The sequence below is a fragment of the Canis lupus genome, chromosome 1, assembly GCF_003254725.2.
Source record: "Canis lupus dingo isolate Sandy chromosome 1, ASM325472v2, whole genome shotgun sequence".
In the NCBI taxonomy this organism is placed as follows: domain Eukaryota; kingdom Metazoa; phylum Chordata; class Mammalia; order Carnivora; family Canidae; genus Canis; species Canis lupus.
In genome coordinates, this window is record NC_064243.1 from 1,000,731 (window position 1) to 1,015,452 (window position 14,722).

A 14,722-nucleotide genomic window follows, 5' to 3' on the forward strand; every position below is an offset into this window, starting at 1 on the left:
TTATATGATAGGCACACAGTGAGAGAGAGAGGCAGAGACACAGGCAGAGGGAGAAGCAGGCTCCACGCACCGGGAGCCCGACGTGGGATTCGATCCCGGGTCTCCAGGATCGCGCCCTGGGCCAAAGGCAGGCGCCAAACCGCTGCGCCACCCAGGGATCCCTCCTTGCTGTATTTTAGAAGAGTGTGTACAGAATTGGTATTACATGTTTGGTTGAATTCACCTGAAGCCACCTGGACCTAGATAGATATGGGAAGTTGTGCAATTGCAAATCGTATTTCTTGTTTAGATACAGGGCCTAAGACTGCTTTGGGTGTTCCAATAATCATGAGAGAGCTGGCGGGGAGAGGGAGGTGGGGAATCACCAGCGAGTGCACAAACATACAGACCTGCTCTCCTTTGATGGGTAATGAAGGCCTAACATGGGTGAGTGGTTTCTAGGACTTGAGACTACAGACTCCTGGCACAGTGGTCTTCATAGGAGGTTCGTCTGTGCTGGTACAGTCTAATGTGAACACGTGTACCTACTTAAGTTATTAAGCAACATACACTGCAACCTTCACATTTAATCAAATTAACTGTTTTTAAAGCAGATTAGGAATAATGTAAGGAAATGGTAAAGAATGTTTAACTCTGTAGATTTAGTTTCAGTAGGTTTGAAGGAGATCTAGACATGGGAGGGTTTAAACTCCTCTGATGTTTCCGAAGGGGAGTCAGGGCAGACAATGACCTGAACAATGAATGAGGACACGACTTTCAGAAGTGGCTAAAAGATGGAGTGTAGGTAAAGCATTAATAACAGTGCTTTAAAGCATAGCTTTAAAGTTAAGTTGTTTTTGCTCACAGGACATATTTCTACTTAAGTTCATGATTAAATATTTTTATTGTAGCTCTGTGAATGGGACATCGTCTTCAATGTAGCAGGTTGTTACTGATATATAACAAAGTATGGATTTGTTTATTTTTATTAGGGTCTCCTGAAAGATGCTTCTTTGGTTGCCTAGATATACAGTCATGTCATGTCCAAGTGGTAATTTTATTCCCTTGTAATAACTATAATGATTTTTTTCTGACATACTGTCTGAAGAGAACATCCAGGACAGTACTAAATGACACTGGTGTTAGCAGACATCCTTGTTTTATTCTTCACTTGGGAACAACTGTAGAGTTTATCTCTACAGTGTGATGGCGAGTATTGATCTGAGACTAGTTTCACGGATCATGCTAAGGATGGACCTCTATTTTGCATTGACTATTATTACTGGAAATGGAGAAGGGGCTACTTTGTGTGTTCTGAGCAGGAATGGGTACTGAATCAGGTCAGATCATGACCTGACCCAAAGTCAAGAGTTGGATGCTTGACCAACTGAGCCACTCAGGTGCCTTGGTTTTAACAACTTTTTGAATTTCTTTTCTGGTTTATTCAGGTTTTATGTGTTTCTTTAGACTCCACTTTGCTAATTTATATTTTTCCTGAATATAGTTTTTTGATGAACTTTTCAAAAATATTAGTGTTTGGGCTGTTTAATACTCATGTAAGCATTTAGGCCTATGTGTGTTACACACCCCTCATGTGCATAATTCTGTGTGCACTTAGTTTTGCACTCACTGGTTTATATTAGGTTTCTATTTTTGCCAATAATTTCTGAATTTATTGCCTTCTCAACCATTACTTTTTTATTTTCCTAACTTCCTCTAATTTTCTTTTATCCTTCTGAATTTTTTAGTTGATGTGAGTTCATTATTCTCTTTCTTCTTATTGGTGAGCACAGCCTCTGGTTTGGTCTGCAAGGTGCTCCCGGGTATGTTCTCCAAGGGAAATGCAGTTTCATCTGCTGCCCTTGCCATGCTGCCAGTTGTGCCTGTGAGCTGGAGCATGAGCAGCTGCTGTTCAGTGTTTACATGGAAACAGCTTTGGATCTCTGGCCTCTCCGACCATGGCTTCTCTTAGGTCGTGTTCTCTGTACTAACAGGACATGCACACAAAGCTGCTGAGGGGTGGGGCAGACACTGTCAGGTTTTTGGCTCAGTATTTTTCTCAGGAGCAGGGAGCACACTGCCACCTGCCTCCCTCCCCATCAGTGAGGCTGCTCAGTCAGACAGAAGTGGGGTGCACATCTTTTCTTGTTCCCTGGGATGCTCTCAGTGACTGTGTGGGCCATCTAGCACCCCTCATCCTGTATCTGCTGCCTACAGAAAATGAAATTTTCTGGGTACTCAGGTATGAGTTCTTTAGCAAGAAAGTTTCCAGTTTTATTACTTGATTTGATCTGTTTAGGCAGTTTTGTCAGTATTTGAATAAAATGTGGGAAAAGTGGTTTATCAAATCCTTCTTGTGTGCTGCCATGTTCTTGTGGAAGCTGCTGCCTGATGTTATAACAGGATGTAATCTTGAGAGGTTTTTCTCTGAAATATAACGATAACTGCAAACTTAAAGTCTTAATATATTTCCTATGACTCTTTCTATGACTTCTGAGCCTTTAGAAATTTCTAATAATGTTAACTATTGACAATAACACAGAGGTAGAAAAAAATTAAAATGTGAATATAAAAAATATGTTTAAGAGGGAGCCTGGGCTAAATCTCCTCCACAGGCCACTCAGTAACACACAATCTTTGTCACAGGCAACTTATGTACACATTCACACTTCTCCAGGCTAAGTAACCAGGGGAGGAAGGTGTTCCAAAGGGTCCTGCCATAGGAGAGAAAATATAATATGAGGCAAGACCTTATCATTAGTCTTCCTCTGCAATTCCATTATTCAGAAACTTCTGTGCTATTACTATTTAAAAGCTTGGGAGAAATCTCTTTTATCATATTAGCAATTACATACACATACCTGCCAGCTACACTCAGGGATACATTTCTTACTATGCATTTTTTTTAAAGATTTAATTTATTTATTCATGAGAGAGAGAGAGAGAGAGACAGAGACAGACAGAGAAACAGAGAGGCAGAGACATAGGCAGAGGGAGCAGCAGGCTCCATGCAGGGAGCCTGACGTGGGACTCGATCCTAGGTCTCCAGCATCAGGCCCTGGGCTGAAGGTGGTTCTAAACCACTGAGCCACCCCAGCTGCCCTCTTACTATGCATTTTATAGATCATAACTTCATCACTGACTTGTCTTCATTTTCGACTGTGGTATTATCATCATTGTTATAGTTACCAGAATTATGAACATGAAATGCAATCTGATTGCCTGGAGAAACTGCCCATCAACGCTCATGGTAGGCTGTATGCACACATTCTCCACTGCTCCTGGGAAGAGGGCTTTCGTGGCTGACAAGGACCTGCCCCAACGGGTGCTAATGAACAGCACGATTAGGCCCACTTCCTTGGGCATGCACAATAAAGTGAGTGTGCAACTGGAGCCATCACATGCTTGAGAGCTTGCCTTGGTAAATCCAAAAGCAATGCCATTAAGGACATAATATTCTTCCATATTTAAATAATCCACTGTGGTTTGGCATAAATTTTAGTTGATCCTTGCAAATAAATGCCCAAGCGAGGAGCTGATATCTACAATAATATGTAAACAAAGAAGGTTCCTACATGAAAGGATGCAGCCACAGTGTAGAGAAGAATATTGCCAGTAAACAGCTAGTTCTCAGAAGTAAGGAGTCACTAAAAATCATGGCCAATCAGTCATTCTGGACCCAAGGAGGCTGGAGGTCCTCAAGGTCTGTGTCACCATGTGCCCACTAAGCTGGTGTCCACAATGATGGGTCATGACACTCGGGTCTTGGGTTTCTGTCACTGCAATGGACATACAACAACTGCAGGGGGATGGGTTTTCATTCTGTCCAGGAATTTCCAGGAACAGCTAATGTTTACTAAGCTGCAGTTTGCTATGCTGAGGCTGTAGAGATAAAGCAACAGGCAAGTGAAACTTTCTACTCTCTTAGAGAAAATGAAATATTGATCACTTATCATAAGAAACAGGGACAGGGCATCAGCAGGTTCCACGTGGTGAATACTAGATGAGGCACTGACACTTGAATACTACTACTGCTTGCCACACCTTAAAGCATCCCTGACACTCCATGAGGACACTTCATGGCAAGTATTTAATGACCGTACCTCATGGAACCTTTAAGGATTTAACATTAACTCCTCCAGAATTTCATTACTTGTATAAAACATTCCTTTGTGTATATCAGTAGGTAAGATAAGAGATCCTTTCTGTTTTCAGGAAAATGAAAATGAAGACCATTTAATGTTGTGAAGAATTGCAACTGTGATATTAGAACTCAGAAACAACATTCTACTAAATTACAGTATTTCTAAAGATGAAGAGGCCACAAGAGCCATAAACACGTAGGGATTATAAGAGCAGAGTGTTGATGCAGAATGTACAAAACCAGTGACGTCTCTGAAATGATAATGTTGCTTATTAACCATACATGTTGTGATAGGTCAAAGCTAGGGTCACACAGAAAACATCAATTGAGCCATTTCCCTGAATAAAGCTCCAGGGTGCAATATTCTAAGCACTTTATTCAATAAAAAATGCTTTTAAAACGGTGCTTTGGTGATTGGGAAGCATTGCCACCATCCGTCAACCTAACTGCAGCAAAGCTCAATAAGCTAAATAATGAACCATTTAGATTATTTTCCTTGGGCCTTAGGGATTTGCAAACATTGCATCAATAGAACTCTTTAAAAATTATGATGAACTCTATTTCTTCATTTTCAGATTTAAAATATGTGTTAGGGATTTTTTTTTTTAGGGTTATTTAATGGGCTGCTACTTTTAATCATTGTCCAATCTCCAAAGTAGAAAGAACTTTTAAACAAGGAAAAAATTTAATTACAAGATTAGCAGTTTCAATTTGGTTCTAGTAATCTTGGAATCGATGAGATCCCTCTCTATTTTGAATTCCTAATTTAAGATTTAAAAAGTGTTGGGGATCCCTGGGTGGCTCAGCAGTTTGGCGCCTGCCTTTGGCCCGGGTGGGATTCTGGAGTCCTGGGATCAAGTCCCACATCGGGCTCCCTGCATGGAGTCTGCTTCTCCTTCTGCCTGTGTCTCTGCCTCTCTCTCTCTTTCTCTCTGTCTCTCATGAATAAATAAATAAAATCTTAAAAAAAAAAAAGATTTAAAAAGTGTTATGACGTCTCTAAAAGCTTAAAGATGAAAAATCCCATGTATTTTCAATAAAAGTTGTATTTACTTTTGGTAGATAATAAGGTAAATATGTAATACAGTATTTTTACAACTTCCAATAAAATTTTTCTTGAGAAACATCTGTGGTCTCAGTTTCCCATGCTTAAGACTGGGGTATAATTCTTCTTCAATATATAATTGTATGAATTTCTGGAATATTATATAGAAAACAATGTGTTCAACCCTTTCTTTATATGAAAAGGAATGTGGTCCATTTCCTTCAAAGAGCAGTGACCAGGGGTAGACACTGGAATACTAAGATGGAAACTTACAGATCTTCTGAATCTTAGCTCTCTTAGTTTCTCCCTAAAGTTCCTATTACCAAATAAAAAGATTTGCTATACACACGATTCCAGAAGCCGCACTGAGTTTGCCTACAACAGATGTTTACATATTTATAGCTCAACACCATCTACTGAGTGGAATAGTGGTGCTCACAAAGTCACATCCACTGACCAGCAGACTCCCAACCAAGCACGCTTGGAGGAGACAGCGGAGCCCAGGGAGGTGGAGTTCGGCCTCCCCCTTCCCCCGTGCCCAGCACTCTCCTCCCTGTGACCAGCCAGCTACTCGCAGTTGCTCGACAACCTGCAACACTGTGGGGCTAGTCCCCGTCTTCACAGGCCGTGCCAACAGTCCTGGAAAGGGATGGGTGGCACTGTGACCCACACTAGACGAGAGTTCACCATCACAATGTCATCAGGTACCAAAAAGGGAAAGACCTTTCAAGCTACCAGAAGAGCCTGGTTAGGGCCTCCAGCTCTCTGGCTCCCACCTGAATGTCAAGGCTGATACTCCCAGAAGGTGGGTGATGTCAGTACCTCCCTGTAGCCCAGGCCTCAGGGGCCCTGATAGGACCTGCACACCTTGGGGGGGGGGGTCCCCTGGCTGAGACCCACACACTTTGGGGGGGTCCTGGCTGAGACCTGCACACTTGGGGGGCCCTGGCTGAGATCTGCACACCTTGAGGGGGCTCCTGGCTGAAACCTGCACACCTTGGGTGGGGGCCCTGGCTGAGATCGGCATACCCATAAAAGAAGACAAGTGTCTGAGGAGGCTGAGGAAGCACACAGTCTCTCCCTTCAAATACCTGTGGTGCCACACTGTGCCCAAAATGTGCCAGGGGGTGACCCAGACAAGCTGCTATGAAGGTGATGGTTCAGGATCAAACAGTCTTTGAGATCCTTCTTTCTCTTTAGCCTTTTTCATTCTTCTCAGTTTAACTCAAAAATTGCAAATAATAATAAAGTTATTATAAAAATGTCTAACAGTAGGGATACCTGGGTGGCTCAGCAGTAGAGCATCTGCCTTTGACTCAGGGCGTGACCCCTGCAGGAAGCCTGCTTCTCTCTCTGCCCGTAACTCTGCCTCTGTGTCTCTCGTGAATAAATAAAGCCTTAAAAAAAATGTCTAACAGTAAAATAACCATGTTTTAAAGGGTGAAAATTCCCTTAACTCTAGCCCTGAAGGACCCTAACCAGAAGAACATCCTGGGTGGGGCACAAGAGAAGAGGTGTGGGGAGAAACTGGGGTGCATGGAAATGATTCCAGCACAGCAACCCCAATACTTCATGTCTGGGAGGTGCTCAGAGCGCCACGCAAGCTATGCAACCCACAGTGAGGCCAGGACGGCAGGTGTATGTGAGGCGGCTGTGGGGGGTGAAGGAGGTACAGGTCTGGGGAGAGAGATCAGGAGGGGTCTCCATGCCAGCGTTAAGAGGAGGCCAGGAGCCAGTGAAAGCAGTCTCAGCTTTCTACATTTAAAGAAAACTGAACTTCCATCTTTTGGGGTGTTTTTCACCACCTCTAAGCTCTTAGGTGAGTAACATGTCCTAATTTCTAAAGTAGCTTGTTCTGGTTATCATGTGATCATTTTCTGACTAAATCAATATGGAAATGCCTATGTTAACTAAATATTCAAAAATAAATTTGATTTTCAACAAATACAGCTGTGCCTAAAGCTTTGTAAAGTGCCTTGAATCTGCTACTGCACTTGGGATCTCTAGCTCCTGTTCTTAATCACAATGAAGTCAGAACTAGGTCACAGATCACATGTCCGTCTCTACTGGGTGGCCTGCAGGGGGCACTGTGGAGGGACACCCGCACACTAGTGCCCCACCTGGCTTGCAGCACACCCTGGGTGGGAAGACTTCCAGGCTCAGTGGTCGCAGCTGTGGGTGACTCTGCATTTCCAGAATGGAGAAGCCCCAGCCCCACACCAGGCCTGCCCCGCAGCTGGCATGTGTGGAACGAAGTGCGTGTACACAAGAAGGCACATATTTCAGAAAGAAACAAGAAAACAAAACTTGCAGTCCACCTGACACACAGGATTAAGGGAGCAGGTATCTCTACCTGCGGCTCCCTGGGGCAGGCCGACAAAGACTTGGCGCCTCTGGAACGAGACATGTCAGGATGGTCGCAAGCTGCTTTCAAGGAACAAATAGGCCCGCATGATGGGCAGCTCCCCTGCAGCAAAGCAGGTCACATGCCCCTGCGAGCTGGCCAGGGCTCTTCCATTTGGCACCCACAGCACCCATCTACCCAGTCCTCTCTCTGCCCTGGGTCACAAGCTGACTATAGGTATTACTCACATGACACTCTTCTTCATATTTCTGACTCACAGATTTATCTACTTGACTTCTTAAAAAACTTTAATAGCAGGGATGCTCTTGCCAGCGCTCTGGACTTTGTGGTGCATGTGACAGAAGCACCCAGCCCCTCTATGTTCTCGGTTTCATGCTGCGATTCTGAGCAGCAGCCTAAGGCCCCGGCCTCTCTGGCCTCACGGACGCGGGCATCCCAGGTTCCTGGCAGTGATGTCATTAGAATGGAAGGACTCTGCTCTTCTGAAATACTCTTTAACGAGAATCATCAGGCTCCTCTCCTTAAAACATTAGATCAGATTTTTTTTTTAAAACTGTGATTGAAGGTCCTTTTGTGGGGGAGTTATTATATAGTCCAATTTCATAGGGTATTTAAAGAAGTTTGTTTGCTTCTACTGTTTCTATGGTTGGTTGATTACAGAATCATCTCAAGAACCTTGAGTACAAAAGAGTGCATAAGAAAACTGTATTTAAAATATACTGGCTGAAAAATAGAATTGGAAAAATTAATTTAACAATGGCTTTTATCCATCTAAAAATTAAAAAAATGGGGGCACTTGTGTGGCTCAGTGGTTGAACGTCTCCCTTTGGCTCAGGGCATGATCCTGGGGTCCTGGGATCGAGTCCTACATTGGGCTCCCTGCATGGAGCCTGCTTCTCCCTCTGCTTGTGTCTCTGCCTCTCTCATGATAAATAAATAAAATCTTTAAAGGAAAAAATAAAAAAAATGGTGTAAGGTCAGAAATGACTGATTTACCACATTTAAGATTTTACTATTTCTGTCTCCTGAAAATTTTCAAAATGATCTACATCCGAATTCTCTTTTGAAATAGATATGCTATAGCTAAAGTCTGGAAAAAAAAAAAAAAAAGCTAGAAATGTAACATGCGAGCCAGACGATTCATGTGGAGCTAAGAGAAAACCAGACGATAAGGGAGGGACAGTCCAAGCTTCAGCAGCTTTATTAAGATCTAACTTGGTCACAAGTCAGTTTATGAAATCAGTAAAACTCTGATTATTCTCATGTGTTTTCCAGTAACTAACTCTTAGACTTTCTAGGCTACGGGGACACACCAGGACCAAATGCAGAGACCTGGAAGAGCCGCTGTGTGCCCTCACAGCCTGGAGCTAAGCACCGTTAGAAACGGTTAGAGAGCTCCCCTTGTACTCACCCCCGTAAAGAACTGATTTTCACGCCTTCTGATGGCCAGTTTGTACTGAGATCCTCTAAGAAGCCCCGACTGACCTCATCAGGACTGGCAGCCTGGTAGGTGCGGTTTCCGTCACTGAAGTCCTGGTCCGCCTCGGTGTACTCGGCCTCCCCAGTCATGCCAGCTCGAGGCTCATACACAGGGGTCACGTTGTGGCACAGTGCAATGGCCTTCACGGCTTCATGGACACGACTGCTAACACTTTTTCTAACTTTAGGAGCTGAAGATTGGGCTTTTCTAGGTAGCGTTGAACTGGTATTGTTTCCGCTAGCTTGAGACTGCATCTGCTAAAATATGGAAGGTCACAAGATTAAGTGATAATGTAGTCGACATTGGAATTATCAGCATATATTATTCTTATAAGCTAGTTAGCTAGGAATAATAAAAGTAGCTTGATTTTATTCCAATCCTCTCTTACATATCAGCTGTTAGTATAAATGACCTTTTCGTGCTTCTGCTGTCAGCGCGTTGACATTTCCTGGTTGTCACATATACCAAAATCTTTGTTATAATACTTAAAGTCTGAGAGTTTCTGTTTACTAGATTCACTTGATCTATGGCATTGGCTTGCTAAGTCCTTAATAACTCACGTTTACTCTCCTTGTAAAGACGGGTAAGTTAGAGAACCACCTAGAACTGCATACTCCTAAGTGCTCTGGGTTTTTGTTATAAACTGCTGTACCTAAAGTGGAATAAAGTGAAAAGCAGGAGAAAATATTATGAATATTTCTTTAACCCAACAGAGGAATCCAGCTTGTGACAGCCCCTGAATTAGAGTCTGGTTTGGTGCCTAGCAATGACCACTGCGATCTGAGGGAAACTGACCCCTATGCGTCCTCTCTCAACATCATGAGCTCCTGACGTGACTCCTTGGGTCACTGTTTGGGTGACTCTCCCCACGCTGGGCTGTGTTGGAGGGCGCTCACCTCCCCAACCCCACAGCACCACAGTCCCTCCTCGGCTACCTCCACAGCCACTCGTAACAGCCCTCCTGAGAAAGCAAGGCTCTCGCTGTTGGACGGGGCGTGCAGAGCCACTGAACCATGACTATGCTGCCCGTCAAATTACAGGGCTGTCTAATGAAGGGTTTGCCTATGCAGCTCGGCAGCTGGCAGCGCCTTTCCCCCAGCACTCTGACTCCATTTGCATGCTGCTCCTGCGGCAGTGTTACAGGAACACAGGACGTGGCTGACTCCCCTTATGACTTATGTTATGTTTATTGATGGCTGTATAATTTAATTTCACACAAATGCCATTAAAGATTATGCCCTCCACCACCAAATGCTTCCGGTGGAGAAACAGAATCAGATTATGAAAGATCTGTGTTCTATTACAGTGCACCTGGTAGACTATTATCATCTTAATAAAAAGACAGAATCTAAGGGATACAATCAGTTTTACATAAAAAGTACTGTCTAAGCAGCCAACCAACAGATAGCTTAAGAAAAAGATTTTTAAAAGACCTCTTACATGGAAATAAGTAGTAAATATTTGCTGTTTTTGCACAGTGACTCATCCTTTTTGCTTTTAATTTTTCTAGTAAAATAGCTTATTTGGAGCTTTTAAAATCATATTCATGGATAATGTAAATTTATTTTTTTTATAGAACAGATTTTACCTGGTACTGTTTCCACCCAGAGTAGATTACCAGGACAAGGGAAGCCTTATTTTTTCTCTTTTTAAGATTTTCCATCTGTTAACAAATGTTCTGGGTTTAGTCTGTATTGAACTGAGCCACATCCAACTTAAGAAAGGGCTTGGTTTTAAGTGTGTGTGTGTGTGCACGTATGTGTGCTTGTTACATACGATAAATATGCACATTCAATATTTTTCATTTGATGGCATCTTGAAAAGTAAAGTATATGCCATTCTGGTAAATATTAGAGAAGAGAAGGTTTTCACAAACTGAATGCAGGGCAGACAGTGCACTTGAATCTGGTCTGAGCAGAAACTGCTCAGGGAGTGTGCAGTTCGGCCCGTCTGTGGAAGTCAAGTCAGAAGTGTGACAGTCAATACACGCAGTCTATGGCTTCCGTGGGCACCACCGCTAGATGGCCCTTGGAAGCCCCGTGGCGGCAGTGGTCTGTGGACACGGGAGCTGCCTCTGCCCTGGGGCGTGGGTGATGTGCACTTTTGCACCTGTTACATGTTGGCCGGTTAGTATATGGGTGACCAAACCCTACCACAGAGCAGCAGACAAGCAGAGAGGCAGCTTAGGGAAGTGATGGCTGGCCCCTAATTCAGACCACATCCTGGTGCGTGAGCATCTTAGATGCCCTGGGGTAGCGAGGTTTGGTTACACAGAATGAATGCAACATAAATGCTACCTAGGGAACTGTGGGAACTAAAATGAACTCATAAATGCTATGGGAACTGTGTGGCCTAAAATGAACTCTGCAGGGTGGCCTACGTCTGCCAGCCCCATGCTCATGCTCTGTGCACACACATGGCCTCGTGGGCCCAATGCCAGGACCCTCTTGGGCCACAGACGTACTTGCAGAGGGCACTGCCTACAACATCTCTGGCAAACGCTATGGCTGGGCTTCACCCTCCCAGGAAGGCAGTAATTTCTGCTCCTGCAACCTCAGAGACCTCCTGAAGTTCCAGAGAAAAGATAATACTTAGGATATGCTCCTTCCCAGTACCAAGGAATCCTTATCTAATCCAGATACAGACAACATATTTGCAGATGAAATAATGTAACATTTGAGCTTCACTTCACAATGATATGGTGAAGAAGGGCTTCAGATGGAATTAGGTCCGCTACCCACAGATACCTGCTGGGGCAGAGTGAGAGGGACACCAGTGCTCATGGTACCATGTGTCTACTTCTGTTCATTGAAAAGAAAAAAAAAGTGAAAGTCTTATTAATTATGAAGAAACACAGAAGCATTGGTAAGAAACACGTGATGCAACATTGTACTTACTAGTCTTAAAAATACTACCTATGCCGAATTAATTCTTTTTTCACTAGGAGAAATATTTAATACGAATAAATGACTTAAGGTCGCTATACCTTCTATTATTTTTACAATACAGAAATGCTTATTTAAAATTAGTCTAAAAACTGCTTCTTGATTTATCAATTGGAACTGAGTGTTTTGAAACATTCAAAGACATCTGTCGATTTCCAGATTTGCAGATGCAATAGGCTGGCTCCTGGGCGCCAGGCAGCTCCCCTGCGTAAGTAAATGCACTCACCTGTGAGTATGGGTTCCTGAGGTGGTTCTGGATCTCGTCCATTGTGTCTGCTCCGTAGGACACGGTCCCCAGGTGCAGCCGCTTAAACACCATCTCGTTCTGGGTGAGGGTTCCTGTGACAAAGATCAGTCCAGAGAGGAAGCGAGCTCATCAACATGACCAGGGCTCCCATCCCGCACACTGACATCCATGGGCCGAGACCCCTCAGCAGGGAGAACGCTCTGCTATGTAATCCAGCATCTAGGAATGTCCTTCCCTGCTGAGCACAAGCATCCCTCCCTGTTCCCTCCGGAAGGCCGTGCAATGATGTGAAGGGCTCTAGCTACCTGAACAAAGTGGGGCCTCTGCCTATCAGTTCAGATGTGTTTGGTACAAATAGAACTTCTGCCTGTTCTAAGACAGGCAGGAAACTGGAAAACAGTCACATCTTTGTAATTATCCTCTAGAACACTGCCTGAGAAAGACATCAACTAGTCCCAAATTAGCATGCTTACCAGTTTTTTTAAAAACCCAGTTTTGAAAAATTAAGTATTTTTCATTGAATAGAAACCGATGCATTTAACCCTTAGCATCCGTTCGCATCACTGGAGCAACAGAAAAGCCCATGAAGAGGAAGGCACTTTCTCTCTAGCTGCCTGGTGGTCAGGGCTCGCCCCTGGGGCTGCAGGTCCATGGGGGCCAGGCACTCCCAGGTGCTTGAGCACGACCAAGTGCTGCACTCCTAGTGGGTAGGGAAAGCAGTTTAAGGGAGGAGCACATGCAGGCCCATTTTAGGAGATGTCTTGTGTCTGCCTTCTTACCAGAGAGAGACACAGCCAAGTACAGTGAATGATATTATGGAACACAGTGAGAGGTTAACATTATTTCAAAAATGGTGAATTTCATTAAAAGTAACACATAAATTCACAATTGCACATCCTCTCGATTCTGGAAACCCCAAACACTGCGTATGTATAACACTTAATATAAAAATGTTCACACAATGTGCACATGTAATTGCTGCTTACCAGGTTTTAGAAAAATAAAGCCACCCAGGAAGTGTGAACACCTGTGGGTATGGACGTCATGTAGTTGCCCCTGGGCTTTTCTGCACCTACTTCAAAGCTCACAGAGGGATCACCCACTGACCGAAATAGTTATAAATGTGGAAATGAACAATCATATCCCCAATCAGTTATGGTAAAAGTTGGGCTTTCTAAGCATGGCTATAAGACATCCATAAAATATCAACTAATTTTTGCTTTCTTTGGTATATGTGACATTGGAGATATAATACAAAGTGTTTTCACATCTACCCATGACTCCATTCACATTAGTGTTCAAAACAAAATAGCACATCTGACTCAGAACTCCCACTAGGACATGTAGGCTACGTTAACATAAAGGAAAATCTGTATTTCACATCGCTGTTTTAGAGATTTTGATTAACCTTCTTACAAGAATGGATATGATACATACATCAGGGTCTCATAAGTTTCAAAGACTAGCTATTTTTAATGTTTTATAAATTTTGCTTTTTTGAAAATTCTATTTAGTCCTTTAATACTTTGAATAGCACCTAAGTTTCCTGAAATCAAAATTACATGAGAAGTATAGTTTGAAAGGGTTTTCTGGTTATGTCATCCTCATTAAACACAGAATTATTTAAAATAGTAGGTTATATTAAATAATTAATTAAAAATAATTCAACCTCCAAATGAAGTAAGTTCTACAGATTGTTTACATCAAAAATTTGAGATTAAAATGACAGTTGTATTATAGAAGATAATGAAACTATATTAATTCCTATTAGAATAAGCACCAAGCTCACCTCTATTACTTGTTCCCAAGTGAGCAGTTCTCTGAAAAATTATTATTATATTAATAAAAATATTTATCAGATTGACATAATTAGAGAATTTCCTTTCTCTTCTGATACACACTGAATGTGAGGCATTCTAATTTATGGCAGGTTGTGGTAATGAGGCAGTTTATAATTACGACTACAATAAATGATAATACTTCCTTCAATCTGACTTTGATTACTAATGATTTTTTATGTGTAACAAAAATAAGAATACTACACCTGCACAGCTCCTACCAAAGGTAAACTATTATTTCTTTAGGTGTGTAAACCACTGGATACAAGTAACAAAAGAGCCTAAGTAAAGAGGCCCCATCTTGTGCTCAGCTCACTATCTCACACCCTGGGGGCCCGCGGGGAACAGCATTGGGGTTGTGCCCAGTTACCCAGCGAGAAGACCTACCGTGTCACTGGTGTTCTTACTGTGATGATATGAATCACTTCCATATTTCCTTTTGAAAACTGAAGTATAATTGGCAATACTATCTGTTTCAGGTGTATGTTGTAGCGAATTCGATATTTTTATACGTTACAGTTATACAACACTCCCCATGTAAGTGCAGTCCCACCTGCCTGACAGTCACTGCAGTATTACCAACTACACTCCCTGTGCTGTACTTTCTGTCCTCCCTCGTGACTCACTCATTTCACATTTAAGAGGTTTGCAGCTCTTCATCTCATTCCTGTCCTACCCT

General features: G+C 42.9%; 1 protein-coding gene across 9 annotated transcripts in view; it reads right to left on the reverse strand.

Moving 5' to 3' along the window:
* ATP9B (ATPase phospholipid transporting 9B (putative)) overlaps positions 1-14,722 on the reverse strand; it is a 237,389-nt gene that overhangs the window by 36,311 nt on the left and 186,356 nt on the right. For 8 of the 9 annotated variants that reach the window (XM_025421950.3, XM_025421949.3, XM_025421952.3 and 5 more), the window contains 2 exons: positions 12,185-12,297; positions 9,019-9,270 (listed from right to left, as the gene is read on the reverse strand). In XM_025421950.3, coding sequence (XP_025277735.1) covers positions 9,019-9,270; positions 12,185-12,297 — 365 coding nt within the window. The remainder of the gene's footprint in view (positions 1-9,018; positions 9,271-12,184; positions 12,298-14,722) is intronic. The other variant, XM_025421948.3, reaches the window with a different exon arrangement.